This window comes from Eubalaena glacialis, chromosome X (genome assembly GCF_028564815.1).
Source record: "Eubalaena glacialis isolate mEubGla1 chromosome X, mEubGla1.1.hap2.+ XY, whole genome shotgun sequence".
Lineage (NCBI taxonomy): Eukaryota > Metazoa > Chordata > Mammalia > Artiodactyla > Balaenidae > Eubalaena > Eubalaena glacialis.
The window spans coordinates 48,407,192-48,432,325 of record NC_083736.1 but is presented as its reverse complement, the minus strand read 5'-3'; the positions used below and the strand labels follow the sequence as shown (position 1 = coordinate 48,432,325).

General features: G+C 37.2%; 1 protein-coding gene across 1 annotated transcript in view; it reads left to right on the top strand.

The window, feature by feature from the left end:
- The window catches only part of WNK3 (WNK lysine deficient protein kinase 3), a 136,098-nt gene that overhangs the window by 110,389 nt on the left and 575 nt on the right, over positions 1-25,134 (top strand). Inside the window, exon 22 of the mRNA XM_061179460.1 lies at positions 21,311-21,513. Coding sequence (XP_061035443.1) covers positions 21,311-21,513 — 203 coding nt within the window. The remainder of the gene's footprint in view (positions 1-21,310; positions 21,514-25,134) is intronic.

Genomic DNA, 25,134 nt, shown 5'->3' with positions numbered 1-25,134 from the left:
CGCACAGGCTCTCGGGAGAGGAGGTGTGGATAGTGACCTGTGCTTGCACACAGGCTTCTTGGTGGCTGCAGCAGCAGCCTTAGCGTTTTATGCCCATCTCTGGTGTCCACGCTGATAGCCGCGGCTCGCGCCCATCTCTGGAGCTGATTTAGGCGGTGCTCTGAATCCCCTCTCCTTGCGCACCCCAAAACAATGGTCTCTTGCCTCTTAGGCAGTTCCAGACTTTTTCCCGGACTCTGTGCCAGCTAGCTGTGGCGCACTTGTCCCCTTCAGGCTGTTCACGCAGCCAACCCCAGTTCTCTCCCTGGGATCTGACCTCCGAAGCCGGAGCCTCAGCTCCCAGCGCCCCCTCCCACCCCGGTGGGTGAGCAGAGAAGCCTGTCAGGCTGGTGAGTGCTGGTTGGCACTGATCCTCTGTGCGTCAATCTCTCCACTTTGCCCTCTGCACCCCTGTTGCTGTGCTCTCCTCCGTGGCTCTGAAGCTCCCCCCCCCCCCGCCCCACCATCTCTGCCAGTGAAGGGGCTTCCTAGTGCGTGGAAACTTTTCCTCCTTCACAGCTCCCTCCCAGAGGTGCAGGTCCTGTCCCTACTCTTTTGTCTCTGTTTTTTCTTTTTTCTTTTGCCCTACCCAGGTACGTGGGAAGTTTCTTGCCTTTTGAGAAGTCTGAGGTCTTCTGCCAGTGTTCAGTAGGTGTTCTGTAGGAGTTGTTCCACATGTAGATGTATATCTGATGTATTTGTGGGGAGGAAGGTGATCTCCACATCTTACTCCTCCGCCATCTTGAAGGTCTCTGTTTATTTGTTTAGTGATTTTCCTTCACTAATTCTGTATTCCCTGAGTTCTTTGCTTGCCATTGAGTTCTTTGCTAGGTAAAAAATTTCTAAAAAAAAATTTTTAAAGCCTGGTATGCTAGGGTTCACACCTGGGCCAGTACATTTAGTAGTGAACCAATAATTGGTCAGAAGATTTTATTAAATGCCTTGTCTGGTTGTCGTTGTCAAGGATATCTCTGTGAGAAGGCACACCTTCAGGCTTCAGTTTGCAAGATATCCTTTGAATTTACTTTCTGCTTGCCCAGGAACTCAAATCCAGCCAGAATTGAATGACTAGTCCATTCCCCTTTTTCAGGTCTTTCCTGGCATGGCAGAGATTTATATTCCCAGGAATATGTCAGAGGTTTTCAAAATTTCCTATAGTCATTTAGTTGTCCTAACATTGTTTTTAAATTCTAGACCAGGATCTTATTTTCCCAAACTGAAATCATAGCCTTAAGCATCTGATTTGTTGCCAGCACTTTCCTATTGTTTCAGTAATGCTCTCGAGGTAGCCCCCTACCTCCCCCCACCCCTCATACCCATGCCTGGCTGGGCTGAGCTGAACTCTGAGTGAAATCAAATATCCACCACACTAAGAATAGAGGTTTTCCCAGGTTGTTTCGAGTTCAGACAAAATATTGACTGTGCTCTGGGGATAGTGCTTTTAAGGGCACTCAAAAAGAGGTCTGTTTCCTCCATTGTCTGCAGTGTTCCTGGCTTTTGGCTACCACAACACTGAGCTGGGGCGAAAGGCATATGGGAATTACGACAAGTTAAAAATGTCACAGACCTCAGTAGTTTGTCCTGGGTTAATGATTTTTATTTTGTTCTTTGTCTTTGGATAATTGTCAGAGTTCTGAAATGGTTGGTTTTAGTTGTTTTGCCCATATTTTCATTGTCTTAAGAGCAAGTTCACCTAGGTCCTTTCGCTGCATTTTTTGAAGGCATTCTCCTCCCTCTATCTATTTTCTGAAAAAGTTTGTGTTGAATTAGTATCATTTCTTCTTTAAATGTCTAGAAGAATTTTCCAGTGAAACCATGTGGGCTCAGAGATTTATTTTTTTAGAGGTTTTTAACTGCAAATTCAAATTCTTGAATAGTAGTTATAGGATTACACAGGGTATAAATTTCCTGTTGGGTGAGTTTTGGTAGCTTGTGGTTTTTGAGAACTGGGTCCATTTCATCTACGTTGCTGAATCTTTGTGTTTAGAGTTGTTCATTATTATCTTCTTAATATCTTGGATATCTGTAGTATTATCACCTTTTTAATTCCTGATATCTGTAATTTGCATCTTTTTTTCTTTGTCAGTCTTGTAGATGTTTATCAATTTTATTGATCTTTTCAAAGATCCATTTGTACTTTTATTGATTTTCTCTGTTGTTTTCCAATTTTAAATTTCACTGATTTCTGCCTTACCTTTATTATTTCCTTCCTTCTACATGCCTTGTTTTTATTTTGCTCTTTTTCTGGGGTCTTAAAATGGAAGCTTGGATTTTTGATGTGAGACCATTCCTTTTGTAATACAAGCATTGAATGCTATAAATTTTCCTTACGAGCACTACTTTGGCTGCATCTACTAAGATTTTTAAAACTTAACCTTTATTTTGGGGGTATATTTTTAGACTTACACAAAAATTATTAAGATAGTAAAGAAAGTTTCCATATATCTCACGCCCAGTTTCCCCAATTATAACATCTTATACATTAGTATGGTACATTTATCACAGGTAATAAACCAATCTAGATACATGATTGTTAATTAAAATCCATATTTTACTCTGATTTCCTTAGTTTTTACTTTATATCCTTTTCCTGTCCCAGGATCACATCCAGGGCACCACATTATATTTAGCAGTCATGTCTCCTAGGCTCCTTTTGGCTTCAACAGTTTCTCAGAATTTCCTTGTTTTTGATGACCCTGACAGTTTTGAGGAGTACCGGTCAGTTATTTTGAAGAATTTTGTTTTTGAACACATCTTTAATTACTGGTGTTGGGCGGGAAGAAATTTTCCTCTGTCCTTCTAGGTTCCTCTGGCTGGTCTAAGAATTAAATTAACATGAAACAAATTAATAGGAGAAAATCAAACAAAAGTTTAATAACATGTATACATGGGAGACATTCACAGAAAGATAGACAAGATGAAAAGGCAGAGGGCTACGTACCAGATGAAGGAACAAGATAAAACCCCAGAAAAACAACTAAATGAAGTGGAGTTAGGCAACCTTCCAGAAAAAGAATTCAGAATAATTATAGTGAAGATGATCCAGGACCTCGGAAAAAGAATGGAGGCAAAGATCGAGAAGATGCAAGAAATGTTTAAAAAACACCTAGAATTAAAGAACAAACAAACAGAGATGAACAATACAATAACTGAAATGAAAACTACACTAGAAGGAATCAATAGCAGAATAACTGAGGCAGAAGAACGGATAAGTGACCTGGAAGACAGAATGGTGGAATTCACTGCTGCGGAACAGAATAAAGAAAAAAGAATGAAAAGAAATGAAGACAGCCTAAGAGATCTCTGGGACAACATTAAACGCAACAACATTCGCATTATAGGGGTCCCAGAAGGAGAAGAGAGAGACAAAGGACCAGAGAAAATATTTGAAGAGATTATACTTGAAACCTTCCCTAACATGGGAAAGGAAATAGCCACCCAAGTCCAGGAAGCGCAGAGAGTCCCATACAGGATAAACCCAAGGAGAAACACGCCGAGACACATAGTAATCAAATTGGCAAAAATTAAAGACAAAGAAAAATTATTGAAAGCAGCAAGGGAAAAATGACAAATAACATACAGGGAACTCCCATAAGGTTAACAGCTAATTTCTCAGCAGAAACTCTACAAGCCAGAAGGGGGTGGCATTATATACTTAAAGTGATGAAAGGGAAGAACCTACAACCAAGATTACTCTACCCAGCAAGGATCTCATTCAGATTCGATGGAGAAATCAAAAGCTTTACAGACAAGCAAAACTTAAGAGAATTCAGCACCACCAAACCAGCTGTACAACAAATGCTAAAGGAACTTCTCTAAGGGGGAAACACAAGAGAAGAAAAGGACCTACAAAAATAAACCCAAACCAATTAAGAAAATGGTCATAGGAACATACATATCGATAATTACCTTAAACGTGACTGGATTAAATGCTCCAACCAAAAGACACAGGCTTGCTGAATGGATCCAAAAACAAGACCCATATATATGCTGTCTACAAGGGAGCCACTTCAGACCTAGGGACACATACAGACTGAAAGTGAGGGGATGGAAAAATATATTCCATGCAAATGGAAATCAAAAGAAAGCTGGAGTAGCAATACTCATGTCAGATAAAATAGACTTTAAAATAAAAATGTTATAAGAGACAAGGAAGGACACTACATAATGATCAAGGGATCAATCCAAGAAGAAGATATAACAATTATAAATATATATGCACCCAACATAGGAGCACCTCAATACATAAGGCATCTGCTAACAGCTCTAAAAGAGGAAATCGACAGTAACACAATAATAGTGGGGGACGTTAACACCTCACGTACACCAATGGACAGATCATCCAAAGTGAAAATAAATAAGGAAACACAAGCTTTAAATGACACAATAGACCAGATAGATTTAATAGATATTTATAGGACATTCCATCCAAAAAGAGCAGATTACACTTTCTTCTCAAGTGCGCACGGAACATTCCCCAGGATAGATCACATCTTGGGTCACAAATCAAGCCTCAGTAAATTTAAGAACATTGAAATCATATCAAGCATCTTTTCTGACCACAGCACTATGAGATTAGAAATGAATTACAGGGAAAAAAAACGTAAAAAACACAAACACATGGAGGCTAAACATACGTTACTAAATAACCAGGAGATCACTGAAGAAATCAAAGAGGAAATCAAAAAATACGTAGAGACAAGTGACAACGAAAACACGACGATCCAACACCTATGGGATGCAGCAAAAGCAGTTCTAAGAGGGAAGTTTATAGCTATACAAGCGTACCTCAAGAAACAAGAAAACTCTCAAATAAACAATCTAACCTTACACCTAAAGGAACTAGAGAAAGAAGAACAAACAAAATCCAAAGTTAACAGAAGGAAAGAAATCATAAAGAATCAGAGCAGAAATAAATGAAATAGAAACAAAGAAAACAATAGCAAAGATCAATAAAACTAAAAGCTGGTTCTTTGAGAAGACAAAATTGATAAACCATTAGCCAGACTCATCAGGAAAAAGAGGGAGAGGACTCAAATCAGTAAAATTAGAAATGAAAAAGAAGAAGTTACAACAGACACCACAGAAATACAAAGCATCCTAAGAGACTACTGCAAGCAACTCTATGCCAATAAAATGGACAACCTGGAAGAAATGTACAAATTCTTAGAAAGGTATAACCTTCCAAGACTGAACCAGGAAGAAACAGAAAATATGAACAGACCAATCACAAGTGATGGAATTGAAACTGTGATTAAGAATCTTCCAACAAACAAAAGTCCAGGACCAGATGGCTTCACAGGTGAATTCTATCAAACATTTAGAGAAGAGCTAACACTCATCCTTCTCAAACTCTTCCAAAAACTTGCAGAGGAAGGAACACTCCCAAACTCATTCTCTGAGGCCACCATTACCCTGATACCAAAACCAGACCAATATACTACAAAAAAAGAAAATTACAGACCAATATCACTGATGAATATAGATGCAAAAATCCTCAACAAAATACTAGCAAACAGAATCCAACAACACATTAAAAGGATCATATACCATGATCAAGTGGGATTTATCCCAGGGATGCAAGGAGTCTTCAATATACGCAAATCAATCAATGTGATACACCATATTAACAAATCGAAGAATAAAAACCATATGGTCATCTCAATAGATGCAGAAAAAACTTTTGACAAAATTCAATACCCATTTATGATAAAAACTCCCCAGAAAGTGGGCATAGAGGGAACCTACCTCAACAGAATAAAGCCCATATATGACAAACCCACAGCAAACATCATTCTCAATGGTGAAAAACTGAAAGTATTTCCTCTAAGATCAGGAACGAGACAAGGATGTCCACTCTCACCACTATTATTCAACATAGTTTTGGAAGTCCTAGCCACGGCAATCAGAGAAGAAAAAGAAATAAAAGGAATACAAATTGGAAAAGAAGAAGTAAAACTGTCACTGTTTGCAGATGACATGATACTATACATAGAGAATCCTAAAAATGCCACCAGAAAACTACTAGATCTAATCAATGAATTTGGTAAAGTAGCAGGATACAAAATTAATGCACAGAAATCTCTTGCATTCCTATACCCTAATGATGAAAAATCTGAAAGAGAAATTAAGGAAACACTCCCATTTACCACTGCAACAAAAAGAATAAAATACCTAGGAATAAACCTACCTAGGGAGACAAAAGACCTGTATGCAGAAAACTATAAGACACTGATGAAAGAAATTAAAGATGATACCAACAGATGGAGAGATATACCATGTTCTTGGATTGGAAGAATCAACATTGTGAAAATGACTGTACTATCCAATGCAATCTACAGATTCAATGCAATCCCTATCAAATTGCCAGTGGCATTTTTTACGGAACTAGAACAAAAAATCTTAAAATTTGTATGGAGACACAAAAGACCCTGAATAGCCAAAGCAGTCTTGAGGGAAAAAAATGGAGCTGGAGGAATCAGACTCCCTGACTTCAGACTATACTACAAAGCTACAGTAATCAAGACAATATGGTACTGGCACAAAACCAGAAACATAGATCAATGGAACAAGATAGAAAGCCCAGAGATAAACCCACGCACCTATGGTCAACTAATCTATGACAAAGCAGGCAAGGATATACAATGGAGAAAAGACAATCTCTTCAGTAAGTGGTGCTGGGAAAACTGGACAGCTACATGTAAAAGAATGAAATTAGAACACTCCGTAACACCATACACGAAAATAAACTCAAAATGGATTCAAGACCTAAATGTAAGAGCGGATACTATAAAACTCTTAGTGGAAAACATAGGAAGAACACTCTTTGACATAAATCATAGCAAGATCTTTTTTGATCCACCTCCTAGAGTAATGGAAATAAAAACAAAAATAAACAAATGGGACCTAATGAAACTTAAAAGCTTTTGCACAGCAAAGGCAACCATAAACAAGACGAAAAGACAACCCTCAGAATGGGAGAAAATATTTGCTAACGAATCAACGGACAAAGGATTAATATCCAAAATATATAAAGAGCTCATGCAGCTCAATATTAAAAAAACAAACAACCCAATCCAAAAATGGCCAGAAGACCTAAATAGACATTTCTCCAAAGAAGACATACAGATGGCCAAGAAGCACATGAAAAGCTGCTCAACATCACTAATTATTAGAGAAATGCAAATCAAAACTACAGTGAGGTATCACCTCACACCAGTTAGAATGGGCATCTTCGGAAAATCTACAAACACCAAATGCTGGAGAGGGTGTGGAGAACAGGGAACCCTCTTGCACTGTTGGTGTGAATGTAAATTGATACAGCCACTATGGAGAACAGTATGGAGGTTCCTTAAAAACCTAAAAATAGAATTACTATATGATCCAGAAATCCCATTACTAGGCATATACCCAGAGAAAACCATAATTCAAAAAGACACATGCACCCCAATGTTCATTGCAGCACTATTTACAATAGCCAGGTCATGGAAGCAACCTAAATGCCCAACGACAGACGAATGGATAAAGAAGTTGTGGTACATATATACAATGGAATATTACTCAGCTATAAAAAGGAACGAAATTGAGTCATTTGTTGAGACGTGGATGGATCTAGAGACTGTCATACAGAGTGAAGTAAGTCAGAAAGAGAAAAACAAATATCGTATATTAACTCCTGTATGTGGAACCTAGAAAAATGGTACAGATGAACCGATTTGCAGGGCAGAAGTTGAGACACAGATGTAGAGAACAAATGTATGGACACCAAGGGGGGAAAGCCGCGGGGGGGTGGGAATGGTGTTGTGACGAATTGGGCGATGGGGATTGACATGTATACACTGATGTGTATAAAATTGATGACTAATAAGAACCTGCTGTATAAAAAAATAAATAAAATAAAGTTCAAAAATTAAAAAAACAAACAAACATGTATATATGGGAGAAACCCAGGCAAACTGAGTTAACTCACCAAAATGACTGAAGCCCTCACCTTAAATACCTTAAATACCATCTTTAGCTAACAACAAAAGAAGATGTTGGGGGACTTCAAAGGGGAGGAAGGCAATTCACATGAAGATGGAAAAGCAAATATTTGCTGGGCCATGCAGAGACAGTGGGACACAGAGTGGACTCTGATCTTTAGCGCTGCCTAGAGTTTACCCCACCACACCTAGCCCTGTTCTTTGCAGATATCTCTGGTGATAGCTCTATAATAGAAACAGGTCCTCTATCTAAATTATTTTAGGCAGTGAGAGGGAGGTCAAAGTTTCTTCCCAAGTCATTTGGGCCTTGATTATTTTTAGTTTGAAATAATCCACAAGCCGAAGAGACATTTTGGGGTAGCAAGTTTTGCTTCCGTACACGGGCAGCGGAACATTCTCCAAGCTCATCTTGTATACTTCCTGCTCCTAGAAGCCACCATTTCCACAAGGAACCATAATTCATTTTATTGGAGATTAGGTTAGAAACCAAGATCTGGGTGCTTGGTGTGCTCATTGCTACTGGGGTGTCATTGCTTCTAGGCCCTTTTAGCTGACAGATAAGGAAATATATCTATGCATACTAACTGATATATATCCATGTCTATGAATATTTCTGTATGTAACCATCTGTGTCTATATTAAGTTAAATATGCATTCATATTGGTATCTCCAACTCTAATCCATTACCATATGGATTATATAGCCTTCTTCCCTTGTTTATCTGTAAACTCCCAGTCCAACAGTGAGAGGCTCTCACCATCCCCTATCCATTTATTTAATTGTTCAATTCCAGTATAAGGTATAGTGGTTTCAGATTTGTTAATTTATGCCCCAGTGGGAAATACCTTTATCAACTAGAATGCAGTGCTTATGAATAATTTCTTTTGCCTTTAATATTATAGGTGCCACTCATTTCCAAAGTTATGTAGGTCAGCACTTGTTCCTGTACTCCTTTATGTGATATTCCTTCATATATTTGTAATATGATTAGATTCTTTTGTCACATTCTGCATTCCATCCTGGGATCCCCTGACCTCCTAAATGATTTTTTAAAATTTCATACATTAAAGTTGACTCTTTTTGCTGTAAAGTTCTGTACTTTTTGACAAATGCATTCCATCCTGGGATCTTTATGACCTCCTAAATGATTTAAAATTTTTTCACACATTAAGGTTTATTCTTTGTTCTCTAGGATCCTCTGTGTTTTGATATGTTGTATTGTAGGGGTTTTTTCAGTTCCAAATATTTTCTTATTTCCCTTGAGACTTCCTCTTTGTTCCATGGTTTATTTGGTAAATTGTGTTGTTTAATTTCCAAGTGTTTCGAGATTTTTCTTATTATCTCTGTTACTAATTTATACTTCAATTTCATTATGATCAGAGGATATATTTTCAATGGTTTTGATTACTTTCAGTTTGTTCAGGTTTGTTTTATGACCCAGGATATGGTTTATTTAGGTGAATGTTTCATGTGCACTTGAAAATAAAGTATACCCTATTGTTGTTTAGTAGAGTTTTCTATAAATGTCAGTTAGATCTAGATGTTTGAATGGTATTGTTCAATTATTTTATATCCTTGCTCATTTGCTGTGCACTGCTTCTATTGTTGAGTGAAAGAAGAGTGTAGAAGACTCCAGCTGTAATTATGGATTTGTCTCTTTCTCTTTTCAATTCTGTCAGTTTTTGCCTCATGTATTTTGAGGGTATTTTGTTGGTTACAGACACAGCATTGTTATGTCTTCTTGGTGAATTGACTTTTATCATTATATAATATCCCTCTTTATTCTTGGTTATTGTTGCTTGCTTTGATGTCTCCTTTGATATTAAATACCCATTCCATCTTTCTTTTGGTTATTGTTTGCATGGTGTATCTTTTTCATCCTTTTAGTTTTAACCTACCTATATTATTATATTTGAAGTGAGTTTCTTGCAGACAGCTTATGGTCACATTAAAAAAAAAACCCATTCTGGCAATCTCTTTCAATTATTTTTAAACCATTTATAGTGAATGTAATGATCAATATGTTTGGATTTTGGTCTGCTGTATTTTAAATCTGTTTTCTGTTTGTTTTTTATTCCTTCTCCTTTCCTACCTTCATTTGGTTTATTTGAATGTACTTTTAGTATTCCATTTTAATTTATGTATTATGTTTTTTCTCTATTTCTTTGTACATTTTTAAGTGGTTGTTCTAGGGATTATAACTTTTCAGTCTACTTAAAATCAATCTTTTACTACTTCAAGAGGAATGTAGAAACCTTACATCCATATAGATTTCTTCCTTCTATAAATTGTCTTAACTATTCCATCTACATATATGAAAAACTATATCACACGGTGTTATAATTTTCATTTTGCTTGAATTTCAGAACTGAAAAGAATACATTTACCCTGATATCTACCATTTCTGTTGGTCTTCCTTCATTTCTGCTCTTTCATGTTTCCTACTCTTATAATTTCCCTCTGTTTGAAGATCTTCCTTTAGTGTCTCTTTTAGAACAGATCTGCTGGTGACAAATTCTCTTAACTTTTTTTTCATCTGAGAATGTCTTTTTTCACACCTTCATTCCTGAAGGATAATTTTGCTGTATACAGAATTTTGGGTTGACAGCGTCTTTTAGCATTTTGAAAATATTATGCCACTTATTTCTAGCTTCCATGGTTTGTGATGAGAAATCCCTAGAAATTTGAATCATTGTTTTCCTGTATAAAATGCATTGTTTTTCTCTGGTTGCTTTCAGAATTTTTCTTCTCTTTAATTTTCAGCAATTTTTCTGTTTCAGTTTCAGCAATTACATATGTAGGCATGCGTTTCTTTGTGTTTATTTCTGTTTTGAGTTCACTGAGCTTCTTGAATATATGGGTTTATGTCCTTTGCCAAATTTAGCAAGTTTTCAGCTAGTAGTGCTTCAGATATTGTTTTCTTATCATGCTCTTTTTTTCACTCTCCTTCTGGGACTCTGATGACACAGATTTTAGACTTTTTGCTATTGTCCTATAGGTCCCTTAGTTTCTGTACATGTTTGTTTTTCGTCTTATTTCTCTGTTGTTTAAATTGAATTTTCTGGGGGGTGGTGGGAATGAGTGAAATAGGTGAGGGAAATTAAGAAGTACAAACTTCCAGTTAGAAAATAAATGAGTCACGGGGATGAAATGTACAGCATGAGAAATATAGTCAAAAAAATACAAAAATATAGTATCTTTGTGTGGTGACAAAGGTGGTCAAAAGGTACAAACTTCCAGTTATAAGATAAATAAGTACTAGGGATGTACTGTACAACATGATTAGTACAATTAACACTGCTGTATGTTATATATGAAAGTTTTTAAGAGAGTAAATCTGAGTTCTTATCACAAGGAAAAAAAATTTTTTCTTTTTCTTTTATTTGGTATCTATATGAGATGATAGATGTTCACTAAACTTATTGTGGTAATCATTTCATGATGTATGTAATTCAAATCATTATGCTGTACGCCTTAAACTTATACAGTGCTCTATGTCACTTATATCTCAATAAAACTGGGGAAAATTGAATTTTCTTTTGTCATCTCCCTTCTGCTATTGAGTTCATCCAAGGAGGTTTTTTGATGCGTTTTTTTGGTTGTTGTATATTTTTTGGTTCTAAAATTTCATTTATGTTCTTCTCTATTTCTTTGTTGAGATTTTCAATTTTGTCATTGGGTTCAGTAGTTTTTGTGATTACCTATTTGAGCATTTTAATAATAGCTGCTTTAGAGTCTTTGTCAGATAATTCCAACATCTGTATTGTCCTTGAATTAGTATCTATTGGTTATCTTTTCCCATATGAGTTGAAATTGTCCTGGTTCTGTGTACGCCAAGTCATACTGAATTTTATCCTGGACATTTTGAATATTCTAGGACTCTGGTGTCTTTTTAAAATCCTATGTAGAATGTTGACATTTTTGTTATAGGAGGTAATTGACCCAGTTATTTTTACCTTATGAGTTCCAACCTGTCTTCTGTGTTCTGTTGTTCTAATGTCAGTTCATTTGCTTTGCCTCTGTGGTACTCTTTGGACCTGTCCCACGTGTGGGTCTCCTAGTGGGTCTCAGTCTTGGGAAGTTGCCTGTTAGTTCAGTTTTCATGTCTTTGGTATGCTGAATAGGATTGGATTCATGTATGCACAGCTCAGTAGTAAATCCAGGAATTCAAAAATAACTTTCCTCAGTTCTTCCCTCCCTGCAGTACCTCCAGTACTTTCTGATTCCCAGTGACTCCTTTTTTTGTTCCTCAGCCAGAAATCTGGGATTTTAGTTACTCCACTCTCTTGTGCACACCTACCACTGTGCACATGTTTAGGGCCAAGCTTTGGGAGATTAGAGACAGCAGTAAAGCAACAGTGATTGTCTTCACTCTCATGGAACCATAACTCACGCCACTGATCAGAAGGGAGGGGTCCCCTCCCTCAGGGTTTGGCTTCCATGAGCTTCCAGGGACTCTCCCACCACAGGATTGCTTGGGGGTAGGGGAGAGAGTACAGAGAAAAGAAGAAAAAAATAGGAATTTCTATACATTCTGAGAATGTTGGAAGTTCCCTTTCCCATTTCTCATGCCAAAAGTAGAGGATTTCCTCTGGAGATTTCTCTTTGAATACCCCAGTGCCTGCTTCTAGATTAACCATGGATACCAGATAGGAAAAATTGGTAAACTCACTGCCATTTTAATGGTACTTTGAATTTTGGTCTTATTTCCTAGTCACCTGCTACTATTAACTCTTCACAATCCTCAGATTGCTGCTCCATGTATTCTGTCCAGCTTTTATGGAGGGACTAAATATGTTAAGCCCGTTTGCCCCGCAGTGTATAGCTGCTGATGTCTCTGCTCAGTTTTCCCCCCTAGTTTTTATTTTTAAGCTTGACTTTCTGGGAGTGACCCCTATATCTGCATTACTTAGTGTTCAGCCAGAGATTGATCAGAGGTTGCACTTTTAAACACCTCAAGCCCGAAGGGCTTCCACTTTCTGCTGCTGGATCTATGTGTGGCCTGGGAAACTCATTTAAACTTGAGGCCATTTTCTAGCTTTCATTTTCTTCTAGGATTTCTCATGCCTCCTCCTTGCATGTTCAGGCTCTGTCAGCCAGTGATGTGTGTATGGTTTGGGCCCTCGAGTTTATGCTGTGCATGTGACGATATTCCAGTCAACCTGAGATATGTGGACAACTGATCAAGCCTGCGATGGTTGTCTCACTTCCCAGGTCTCCCTGTTAACCTCAGGTTAATGGAGATACTGCTTCTAAAGCTCCAAATCAAGTGAGTTACCTATGGCAGCAGTAGCAAAGCTTATTGTTTTCTCAGCCTGTCCTGCTGTGGTTGAATTGCTGGGCAAGAAGAGCTGGTGCAGAGGTAACAGAAACAGCCATGGGCAAAAACGCCACAGATTACACAGTTCTTAAAAGTTGAGTAGTTTTCATGAGTAACACTTTCGATTTTGTTGTATGACTTTGGGCAAATTCCAGATTGCTGAAATGGTTGTTTTTGAGAGTTCTGTCCAGTTTTATTACTGCTTTTGAGGGAGAGGATTTGAAAACCTCCTCACTCTGTCATGCTAGAAGCCAGAAATTATTTTTTAGCACATAGGAATGACAGTATCTAACTATTAAACTTCCATTAAATTAAGTTATTTATTAAAATGTTTAGATTGATTCCTAAGCAGACCTAATATGAAAATATTATTTCCCTAAATGGGAACTAAATTATCTTCATTTTCTCTTTCTTTTAAGAATTCATTGAAGCCAAGTTTGCAAAGATAGGGTGTTCCACACATACCTTCTAGTGGTTTTATTACTTCATTGACTATCACAGAACCAAGTGATTTCATATTTCTAGTTCTAATAGCTCTCTTTCAAAGCTTGCTGACATTTCATATTTTCCCCATTTGGCGAAGATTGGTGGACACATTTGTTGGCCTTAGCACAGCATTTTGTAAGCTGTCAGCAAGGAGTTAATAGGTGTTGCATGGTCAAATAGGAAATGTTGGAGTCAATCATATAAAAACCATTTTTTCACTGTAGACTCTCTTAGGTCCTTCACTGTGCTAATATGAATTGAGAATTTTCAAGAAAGGAAATAAATGTACATGTCCCAAAACAGTTTTACCAGAGAACCCACTTTTCACAGAACACACTTTAAGAAGCACTGCCTTAACATATATACAAAGATCCACGTCCATCTTTCCCTACACACAGGTATACCTATTTTGTGAGAAACATGAACTGATGCAGGATATTGCATGTAATGGTATCTACAATGTAGGTATGCGGTTAACTTATAATATGAGCACTGTGCTAAACTATGCAGAAAAGAGTTAACATAGCAGGCACAGACTGCTATCTATAGAAAGGCCTGTTTCCAAGGTTGAACCTTGGCTGGTGTGCAGGAACTTGGTTTCCCTTTCTTCCCTAACTGATAAGTATAGCTCACGTTGCCTAGATTGTTGGTACAAATAATGTGATTTATGCCGAATACCTGTTTTCCTTCTTAGAGTCTGGCATTTTGGTAAATGCTAGGCAAAAGGTGCCTACATGACCAGTCACCAATAAAAACCTTGGGCACTGAGTCTCTATTGGGCTTCCCTGACCAGAAACTTACCATTTTTTGTTGCTGAGAGAAAGGAGCATACTCAAGAATGCTCCCTCACCATAGGAAGAGAGCATAGGGAAGTCTGTGCATTAATTTCTCTAGAATCCTGTGTATTTTTCCCTTGCTGATCCTATGTGCATCCTTTTGCTGTAACAAACTTGGCTATGAACACAACTATACGCTGAGTTCTGTAAGACCGTCTATTGAATCAGTGAATCTGTGAGTGGTCTTGGGAGCCCTGAAACATAATCGCATTACATAATCTCAATCCTCAAAACATCTCTAAAGTAGGTAGAAGTTAGTCTGTCCTTATAGGCAAGGATACTACAGTTAGTGGGGTTAAGCAAATCTGTCTGACTCCAAAGTGTTGGCTCTTCACTGTTATACTGCATTGCCTCCCAATACCAGACATCCTGTCTGCAGTGGATTGAAAGGAGGCAATGGGAGATCGTCAAAAGCGATAGTGGTCTGAGACTGCTTCATTCAGGAAGTAGGATTTGAGTTGGTGTTGAAAGGTAAATGGACCGGATTAAAATTGATGAAGTGGAGTGTGAAGAGTATTGTCAGTAGGTAGAATTGCATGTTATAAAGGCATGCAAATCGTAAAATGTAAGATGTATTTGGGAGAAAGAGAATATAACATTTGGGTGAAATGGAGAGTTTACATTAGAAGGTTTTTTCCCCACACTTTTTTTTTTTTAATTTTTGGCAACTGCCACAGCTTATCTATGCTATAGTTTGATGTAAGATAATATATTTAATCTAACACATTATTATGTATTTAAGCTTAATAAATGATATAATGTTCAAGGATAATAAATAAGATAATCTATGTTTGCATGTTCTGCAAAGACAATCATGCCTACCAAGGACTTTGCCACCGAAACAAGTTGAAAACCCACTATTGTAGTACTAAGAAACTGTTAAAGTTTGGGTTTTGGGGTGTTTTTTGGAGCAGAGGAATGAAATGCTGAAAACAGCATTTAACTGGTACTAATCTGGTGGCAATGTGAAGAATGTATTGGCTAGAACCAGGGAGTGAATCTATTTAGATCATTACCATCATGGCAGTCCATATATGAGATGATTAAGAGTTTAGAGAAGTATGGAAGTGAAAACAGACAGGAGATGCTGTATAGGATGATTTGCCATGATGTGGTAATAAACTGGATATGTGTGTGTTTGTTGGGAGATCCAAAGAGTCTGAGTCTGGGTGGTTTGTAGAAAATATGGTATCTTTAACAGAAATATAAGATTTAGGCAAACTGTCATGCTTAGACCATGATAGGCTTGACTGTAGATGTATTTAATTGAAGAATTTATTGACATTGAATTGGAGAAACACATTTGGAAGTTGGTTGTGAGGTTGGACTGAAGAGACATCAAGATTTGAGACAAGAGATGGAAACATCTGCAGTTGGGTGATTGCTGGAACTATCTGAATGTAGGAATCACCTTGGGGGAAAACAAAAAAGAACACCAAGGACTGAACTCTGATTTTACTCATTTCATCAATAAGAAATGAATATTAAAGAGCACCTTTGAAGTTATGTTACTACCTATCATAAAACACATTTGAAGAGCACTTCTTTTAATGTGCATTCATCGGGTAATTTCTGGTTTGTGAACTTTAATATGATATGAATAACTTTCAAATGAAATCAATCAATAAATGTTCCTAACATTTATCAATCAATAAATGTGCCTAACTGAATAGTTAGGCACTGAATAACATTCACTAGGGTATACAGAAGTAGACATACAGTGTTGTACACATGAAACTTATATAATGTTATAGATCAATGTTACTTCAATAAAAGAAAAATAAATACTTGTTTGGGTTTGTTATTTCTTCCTCTACTTGTTGGCAACTGTATCACTAGTGCAGCAGCCATCATTGCCCGCCAATTGAGTGCATAAGATCACTTGTTCCACCAGATTTATACACAAGAAGAATCCTGACATTGGGTTTTCCGTGAGTACAGAAATGTTCTTAAATGAATGACATTCAAACTTAGCTCTATTTTTTTTAAGAAACTAAAGGGGAATGAGCACAGAAATACTCCTTCAGATTAGTTGGGTGGGCAGAAATGCTGGCACTAATATGTATGTTTCTGGCTATCGTCTGCTTTTTATTCCTACCTGCTGACATTTTTCCAGGTTAAGAACACAATCTATAAAGGCTTCAGCTCCAAAGTCTTCCCCAACATTGTTGTGCTATTTGTTTGCTCACTGGAGTTGGCAGAGAATCACATGAATGTGCAGAGGGATAACAGGAAAAAATGATACTTTTATTATAGGCTGACTTGTGTGTCCTTGGGTTTTAAGTTTTAAAAAAGTAGGAATTCAAAAAAAAAAAAAGTAGGAACTCCAACAAGATTGGTACGTCCTTTTAGTACATCATGGTTACCCAAAATTAGTAAAAGTTATTTTTGTAAAACTCTTTTGTATATGAGAATATGTTCCACTTAATTCATTAAACTCTTCTTAAGCAATTTTCACTAATATGTTTCCATTTAATTTTTATTAATAAAATTCCACACTTTATTTTGATTTCCTTAGTTTTTGCATAAATTCTTTTTCTATTCTAGGATCCCATCCAGGATACCACCTGATATTTACTTGTCATGTCTCTAAGCTCCTCTTGGCAGTTTTCTCAGACTTCCCTTGTTTTTTTTTTTTTTCTGTTTGTTTGTTTTTAAATTTTATTGAAGTATAGTTGATTTACAATGTTGTGTTAATTTCTTTTGTACAGCAAAGTGACTCAGCCATATATATATATATATATATATATATGTATGTTTGTGTGTGTGTGTGTGTGTGTGTGTGTGTGTATATTCTTTTTCATATTCTTTCCATTATGGTTTGTCACAGGATATTGAGTACAGTTCCCTATGTCCATTTAATTTTTAATCTCCTTGACTCTAAGCCTTCAGTAGCGCAAGGGTCATAGAGAATAACAGGCTATGCATAAGCAATCATTGAGATTATCATGTTCCTCCTTATTAAGCAATTTTCTTATCCTTTTCCCAGTTTGTTGCATGGGTTGGCATGGTACAATGGAAAGCACACTGACCAAATAGTCAGGATACTTGGGTTCTAACCCCAGCGTATAACCTCAGCTGTTTACTTTCTGGATTCCAGTCTTCCCATCCCCAAAATAGAATGATACTTGCTGAACCTATATCACGGGCCTGTTATGAGTTTCAAAGAATATAAAGAAAAGTACTTTGAAAGTCTTTATATGTAGGCTTCTTGCATTATCTTTTACATTTTTTATCGTTTTTCACAATTAAAAAAAAGTACCATAACAATTGTACAAGATATTTTCACGTTTATTTAATTACATCTGTGGAAGTGTTACTGTGCTTAAATTTCACAACTGCATTTACTAAAATTCGTTTTAGACCCACTCTGTAAGTTTTGACTTGTAAATCAGTCAGAGGAACTTTATGAATCTTTTCTATGAGAATGATTTAGTTAGCCTGTGTAATAGTACTAAATAATTTAAAGACAGTGTGATGTTCAGATTAGGAAACTTTTCACTGATGAAGACATCTGTAATTGATTTCTTTCATCTATTTGGACATCTTGTGCTCCAGAACTCATGAGGCTAACAAAACCATCTGCCTTCTTATTTCTGCTATTCTAGATAGACATTCTTTTTATCAATAATAAACAGAAATATTGGTAAACAAAAAATTAAATGAGATTCTAGTTTTCTGAAGATTGTTGAAAGTCAGTATGGTATATTAAAAGAAAGAGTTCTTGTCTAGGCTTTAGAATTCTGGGCCTGGCTCCGCTGGTATCTAATTGCAAGAACTCAGGCATGGGGCTTCCATGGTGGCACAGTAGTTAAGAATCCGCCTGCCAATCTACAGATTCAGTGCAATCCCTATCAAACTACCAATGGCATTTTTCACAGAACTAGAACGAAAAATATCACAATTTGTATGGAAACACAAAAGACCCTGAATAGCCAAGGCAATCTTGAGAAAGAAAAATGGAGCTGGAGGGATCAGGCTCCCTGACTTCAGACTATAATACAAAGCTACAGTAATCAAGACAGTATGGTACTGGCACAAAAACAGAAATATAGATCAATGGAACATGACAGAAAGCCCAGAGATAAACCCACGCACATATGGTCACCTTATCTTTCATAAAGGAGGCAAGAATATACAATGGAGAAAAGACAGCCTCTTCAATAAGTGGTGCTGGGAAAACTGGACAGCTACATGTAAAAGAATGAAATTAGAATACTCCCTAACACCATACACAAAAATAAACTCAAAATGGATTAAAGACCTAAATGTAAGGCCAGACACTATCAAACTCTTAGAGGAAAACATAGGCAGAACACTCTATGACATAAATCACAGCAAGATCCTTTTTGACCCACTTCCTAGAGAAATGGAAATAAAAACAAAAATAAATAAATGGGACCTAATGAAACTTAAAAGCTTTTGCACAGCAAAGGAAACTATAAACAAGACAAAAAGACAACCCTTAGAATGGGAGAAAATATTTGCAAATGAAGCCACTGACAAAGGATTAATCTCCAAAATATGTAAGCAGCTCATGTAGCTCAATATTAAAAAAACAAACAACCCAATCCAAAAATGGGCAGAAGACCTAAATAGACATTTCTCCAAAGAAGATATACAGATTGCCAACAAACACATGAAAGAATGCTCAACATCATTAATCATTAGAGAAATGCAAATCAAAACTGCAGTGAGGTATCACCTCACACCGGTCAGAATGGCCATCATCAAAAAATCTACAAACAATAAATGCTGGAGAGGGTGTGGAGAAAAGGGAACCCTCTTGCACTGTTGGTGGGAATATAAATTGATACAGCCACTATGGAGAACAGTACGGAGGTTCCTTAAAAAACTAAAAATAGAACCACCATATGACCCAGCGATCCCACTACTGGGCATATACCCTGAGAAAACTGTAATTGAAAAAGAGTCATGTTGGGCTTCCCTGGTGGCGCAGTGGTTGGGAATCTGCCTGCCAATGCAGGGGACACGGGTTCGAGCCCTGGTCTGGGAGGGTCCCACATGCCGCGGAGCAACTAGGCCCGTGGGCCACAATTTGCTGAGCCTACGCGTCTGGAGCCTGTGCTCCGCAACAAGAGAGGCCGTGATAATGAGAGGCCTGTGCACCGCGATGAAGAGTGGCCCCCACTTGCCGCAACTAGAGAAAGCCCTCACACAGAAACGAAGACTCAACACAGCCATAAATAAATAAATAAATAAACCCAAAAGTTAAAAAAAAAAAAAAGAGTCATGTTACCCCAATGTTCATTGCAGCACTATTTACAATAGCCAGGACATGGAAGCAACCTACGTGTCCATTGACAGATGAATGGATAAAGAAGATGTGGCCCATATGCACAATGGAATATTACTCAGCCATAAAAGGAAACGAAATTGAGTTATTTGTAGTGAGGTGGATGGACCTAGAGTCTGTCATACAGAGTGAAGTAAGTCAGAAAGAGAAAAACAAATACCGTATGCTAACACATATATATGGAATCTAAAAAAATTTTTAAAATGGTTCTGAAGAACCTAGGGGCAGGGCAGGAATAAAGATGCAGACGTTGAGAATGGACTTGAGGACACGGGGAGGGGGAAAGGTAAGCTGGGATGAAGTGAGAGAGTGGCATGGACATATATACACTACCAAATGTAAAATAGCTAGTGGGAAGCAGCCACATAGCATAGGGAGATCAGCTCGGTGCTTTGTGACCACCTAGAGGGGTGGGATAGGGAGGGTGGGAGGGAGACGCAAGAGGGAGGGGATATGGGGCTATATGTATAAGTATAGCTGACTCACTTTGTTATACAGCAGAAACTAACACACCATTGTAAAGCAATTATACTCCAATAAAGATGTTAAAAAAAAAAAAAAGAATCCGCCTGCCAATGCAGGGGACACGGGTTCGATCCCTGGTCTGGGAAGATCCCACATGCCACGGAGCAACTAAGCCCGTGCACCACAACTACTGAGCCTGAACTCTAGAGCCCATGGGCCACAACTACTGAGCCCGCATGCCACAACTACTGAAGCCCGCACACCTGGAGCCCGTGCTCCGCACCAAGAGAAGCCACCGCGATGAAAAGCCTGCGCACCACAACGAAGAGTAGCCCCCGCTCGCCGCAACTAGAGAAAGCCCACGCACAGCAACGAAGACCCAACACAGCCAAAAATAAAAACAAATAAATAAATTTATTTTTTAAAAAAAGGAACTCAGGCATGTCAATTTACTTTTTCTTGGCCTCATTTCCCCATTATAAAACAAGTGGTTTTAGATTGGACTTCTAAGGTTCTTTCCATTTTTAACATTCTGTCATTGTTTTTTAACTCTTCTAAGTATCTGTCTGAGGAACCTGATGATAAGATTAGAGTTGATACTAATATTTTTGAGATACTATTTATTATATTTGACTTATACCTAAGGTGACCATATAATTTGCCATCCAAACAAGAAGAAACTTTTGAGAGTGAAAGGGATACTGTTAGTAATTACACAAGGACCATAGCTTTAAGCCAGAACTAGAATGTCTGGCTACCCTATCTATACCCAATATGTAGTTCTGCATTACTGGCCGAAAAAGAGTATTTGTTTATCAGTTTTAATTCCTTTTCCTGGTTTCTCTGTTTTTTTTCCTTCTTATAGATCCACTGTGTGTGGAAAGTAGTGCAGCATCATGCCAGCAATCTCCAGCTAGTAAAAAAGGGATGTTCACAGATGACTTACACAAACTGGTGGATGACTGGACAAAGGAAACAGTAGGAAATTCTCTTATTAAGCCAAGTTTAAACCAACTTAAACAGAGTCAACAGAAACTAGAAACAGACAACTGGAACAAAGTATATGAAGTAAGTTGTTTATACCTGACCGTCTTTATTTATGAGAACTAAAACCATAAAAATTGATTCACTTAGGCCTATAGTTATAGTCACTATGATAGAGTGGTGTGATTTGACAACATAGAGACTTTTATCCTTGTCTAGATTCATTATGTCTTTGAGCAAATTATGTTTTAGGCCAGGGGCCAGCAAACTATTTCTGGGAAGGGGCCAGTTAGTAAATATTTTCAAGCCATGTGGTTGTAACTAATCAACACAGCCATAGACAATACATAAACAAGTGGGCATGGCTTTGTTCCATTAAAACTTGATTTGCAAAAAGAGGTGGCAGGCTGTAGATTGCTGACCCTTGTTTTAGGCTATTATACCTGAAGAAAAAAAAAAACATCAAGTATCAAAAAAGAAAGCATCTGGGGTGAGGGTTAATTCAATCTTGTGGTGCAAGAAGAATTTGGGTTTTGAGGAAAAGTTATGTTAATTGTACATCGGTATTCTCAGAGCCAATAAGTTATCTTACGTATTCAGTATGAAAAAGAATTTTAAAGATATTTAAACTAGAATATTATAAAAGATGTCTTAAGTTTATGGACGAGATGTCTACTTAATTGCATATGGCCTTAGTCAGGTGTACAAGCAATTGAAATGTAGAAAGTAGTTGTGGTGCACGGGCTTAGTTGCTCCACAATGCATTCTGGAGTGGGAAGAAGACAGGTTCACAGAATAGTATATATAGTATTTATGTAAAATTATATAAGATACATGTATATATGTATAGAAATAGGAAAAGCCATTAAAATATGCTGGATGGTGGAATTGGGGCCTTATTTTACTTTGTACTTTTCTGTATTTGAATTTTTAAAGTATCATTTTTTCAAAGTGAGTAAATCTATTAAAATGTGAATCAGGGCTTAGAATCTGAACCCATATAATTGAAAGAGATATATCTGAGTGTGTGTGTGTGTTATGTTTGTGTACATATATGTGTGTGTATATATAGTCATTGCATGTAGTTTGGTAAAGAGTCTGAAAATTCATTTAGTGTTAACATTGAATAAAATTTTTCAAAAGCCTAGATTTTCCAAACTAGTAAGCAGTGTATCTGCTTAAGGGCTCTGTGTATTTATATTATTCCTGGCACCGATTTATACACAGATAGTATCACCAGTGTAAAAATTGGCAGCCTTTAGAGGCAAATTTTAAGGCATAAATGTGTTTGTGCTGCCAGTGAGAGATCCTCTGAGCACTATGTGAATGGAGGCCTTTGTTGATGAGTTGGAGGGTGGTTTATTGCGGTATAATGAGGGATGTTTGGAAGAAGAGTGAGTAGAAAATGGAGTACGAATAAAAGTGGTGAAGGTCTTTATACGGACTGGGGTTCCAGCGTCAGCTCAGTCATTTACTAGTTGTGTGACTTTAGACAAGTCACTTGTGTGTCAGTTTTCATGTCTTTAAAACAGGGATAATACCTTCCTGCTTTGCAGGATTGCTGTGAGGATTAAATGAGGTAACATCTATAAAGTGCCTAGCACATAGTAGTATCCTATATATGGTAACTATTTTTGTATTTTTAGGTTCAGTTGATTATATCTTTGTGTGGAGAGCCCATCTCACTATCTAATGTTCTTGCATGTTACTGTTCTGTGCCTTAGAAAATTTTGTCACAATTATGTGCCAAGCCCTCTGCTAGGCACTGGGTTTGATCAGCAAAAACACGTATGTTCCCTGTTCTCATGGGACTTATATGCTGGTGGGACAGTTAGATATGAACAGACTTGTATAAATAAACATAAAATTGCAGCTGTAATAAGGACTACAAAGGAGAGATATAGGATACCATACAGTAAGGGAAATTTGACCTAGTAAAGGGAAGTCAAGAAAAGCTTCCCTGAGAAAGTGATGATTGAGCAGAGATCTGCAGGATGAGTAAGTGTTAACTAGGTGAAAAGGGGAGGGAATATGATTCTAAGCAGAAAGAACAGCATATGCAAAACCCCTGTATGGGGAAACAGAGAATGAAAGGACTGAAAGTAGGCCCATTTGGCTGAAGTGAAGAGAGCAGAGAGGAGTTGGTGCACAGTGAATCTAAGGAGAGTCTTAAAAGTGGTGATGACAAGGAACTTTGTCTTTATTTTAAGACAGATGGATAGCCATTGAAGCCCTAGGGTTGACATGATCAGATTTGCTTTTTGAAAAGATCACTCTGGCTTGAAGCAAGAAGAAAGATTATTGAAGATAAGGGTAGATGTTTGTAGACCAATTAAGAGTTAGTCACAGTAGGCCCGATAAAGAGAAGTTGAACAACTTTTTAAATAACTATACTTCAATTTAAAAAAAGAGAGAGAGAAGCTGAAGAGAAGTGAACAGATTACAAAAAATGTTTAAGAGATAAAATGGACCAGATTTAGTGATGGAACTGATGTTTGGCAGAGGGGAGGTGTCAAGGCAAGGTTTCTGGCTGGTATAACTGGCTATCATTCCAGCATACCAATCATCAAGAAGGGGAACATGAGCAGGCAGTGTGTTTTGGTAGAAGAAAGATCATACGTTTGGTTTTGGTCATTTGAATCTGAGATGCCTTTTAAATATCCAAGAGAAGATTAAGTATAACATGTCATCTCCAATTTTTATTTTTTTTAAATAAAAATCACATTGTTACTGTTTGTAAATAATAATGTTTGTTATAGAATTTAATCAATGCAGAAAAGTACAAAATTTTAAAATACCACCTTCAAATCCTACCACCCAGAAATAATTGTCACTAACTTTAGATAAACATCATTTCAGATATCTTTCTATGTCTGTATATGAATACATAGAAATAGCTTTACAAAAATGTGATCATACTATATGTGCTATTTTAAAATCAGAAGTATTTAGTTTTACTTTAACAGAACAAAAATACAGAAAAAAAATATGAAAAAGGGATTGCTGGACTTTAAATGTTTTTCTTTTCACCTCAAGAGATCTTGTCATTCATTCTTGAGTCAAAAACCTTTATCTTAACTGTAGTTTGAAACTTTAGTTGAAAGCATTTTAGCTTGACCATCAATTTAGAAGAACTAAGAATTTGGGACTGATACCAAGCTCTCCTTTAAGTAAGAATTATTTACTTCCATTTAGACTTATTATTCCCATGTGCATAAGATTTCAGTAATCTCTATACATACACATAATCACAATACGATATAATAAGAAGAGTCAGGCAGGAATATGTTTTCTCAGTACTGCCCAAAACATAATTGTCTTGAGTTTAAATTTCCAAAAATAGAACAGAAATGTCAGACTTTAAATAGTGAGTAGGAGGAGGTAGGGAGGTGACATTTATTGAGCACCTACTATATGCCAGGCTTTCCCCTATGCCACTCTAAATCATGCTCCTCTTTCTCCAAAGAATTATGTAGTAAAATGGACTACTGTTGTCTGTGGCCCTGAATGAGAGACTGCCTGGGACTGGCAGAAGGAAGTAAAAATAGAAGAGTAGTGCAAGCATGAGGAAAGGAGACACTAAACTGTGAACAGAAACTTAGCAGGGCTCTTGGAGTTAGCTGGAACTGTGTTCAAATCCTCACCTTACTATTAACTTGCTAAGTGGTGATGGGTGTTATCAATTTTGAGCTTCTGTTTCCTCAT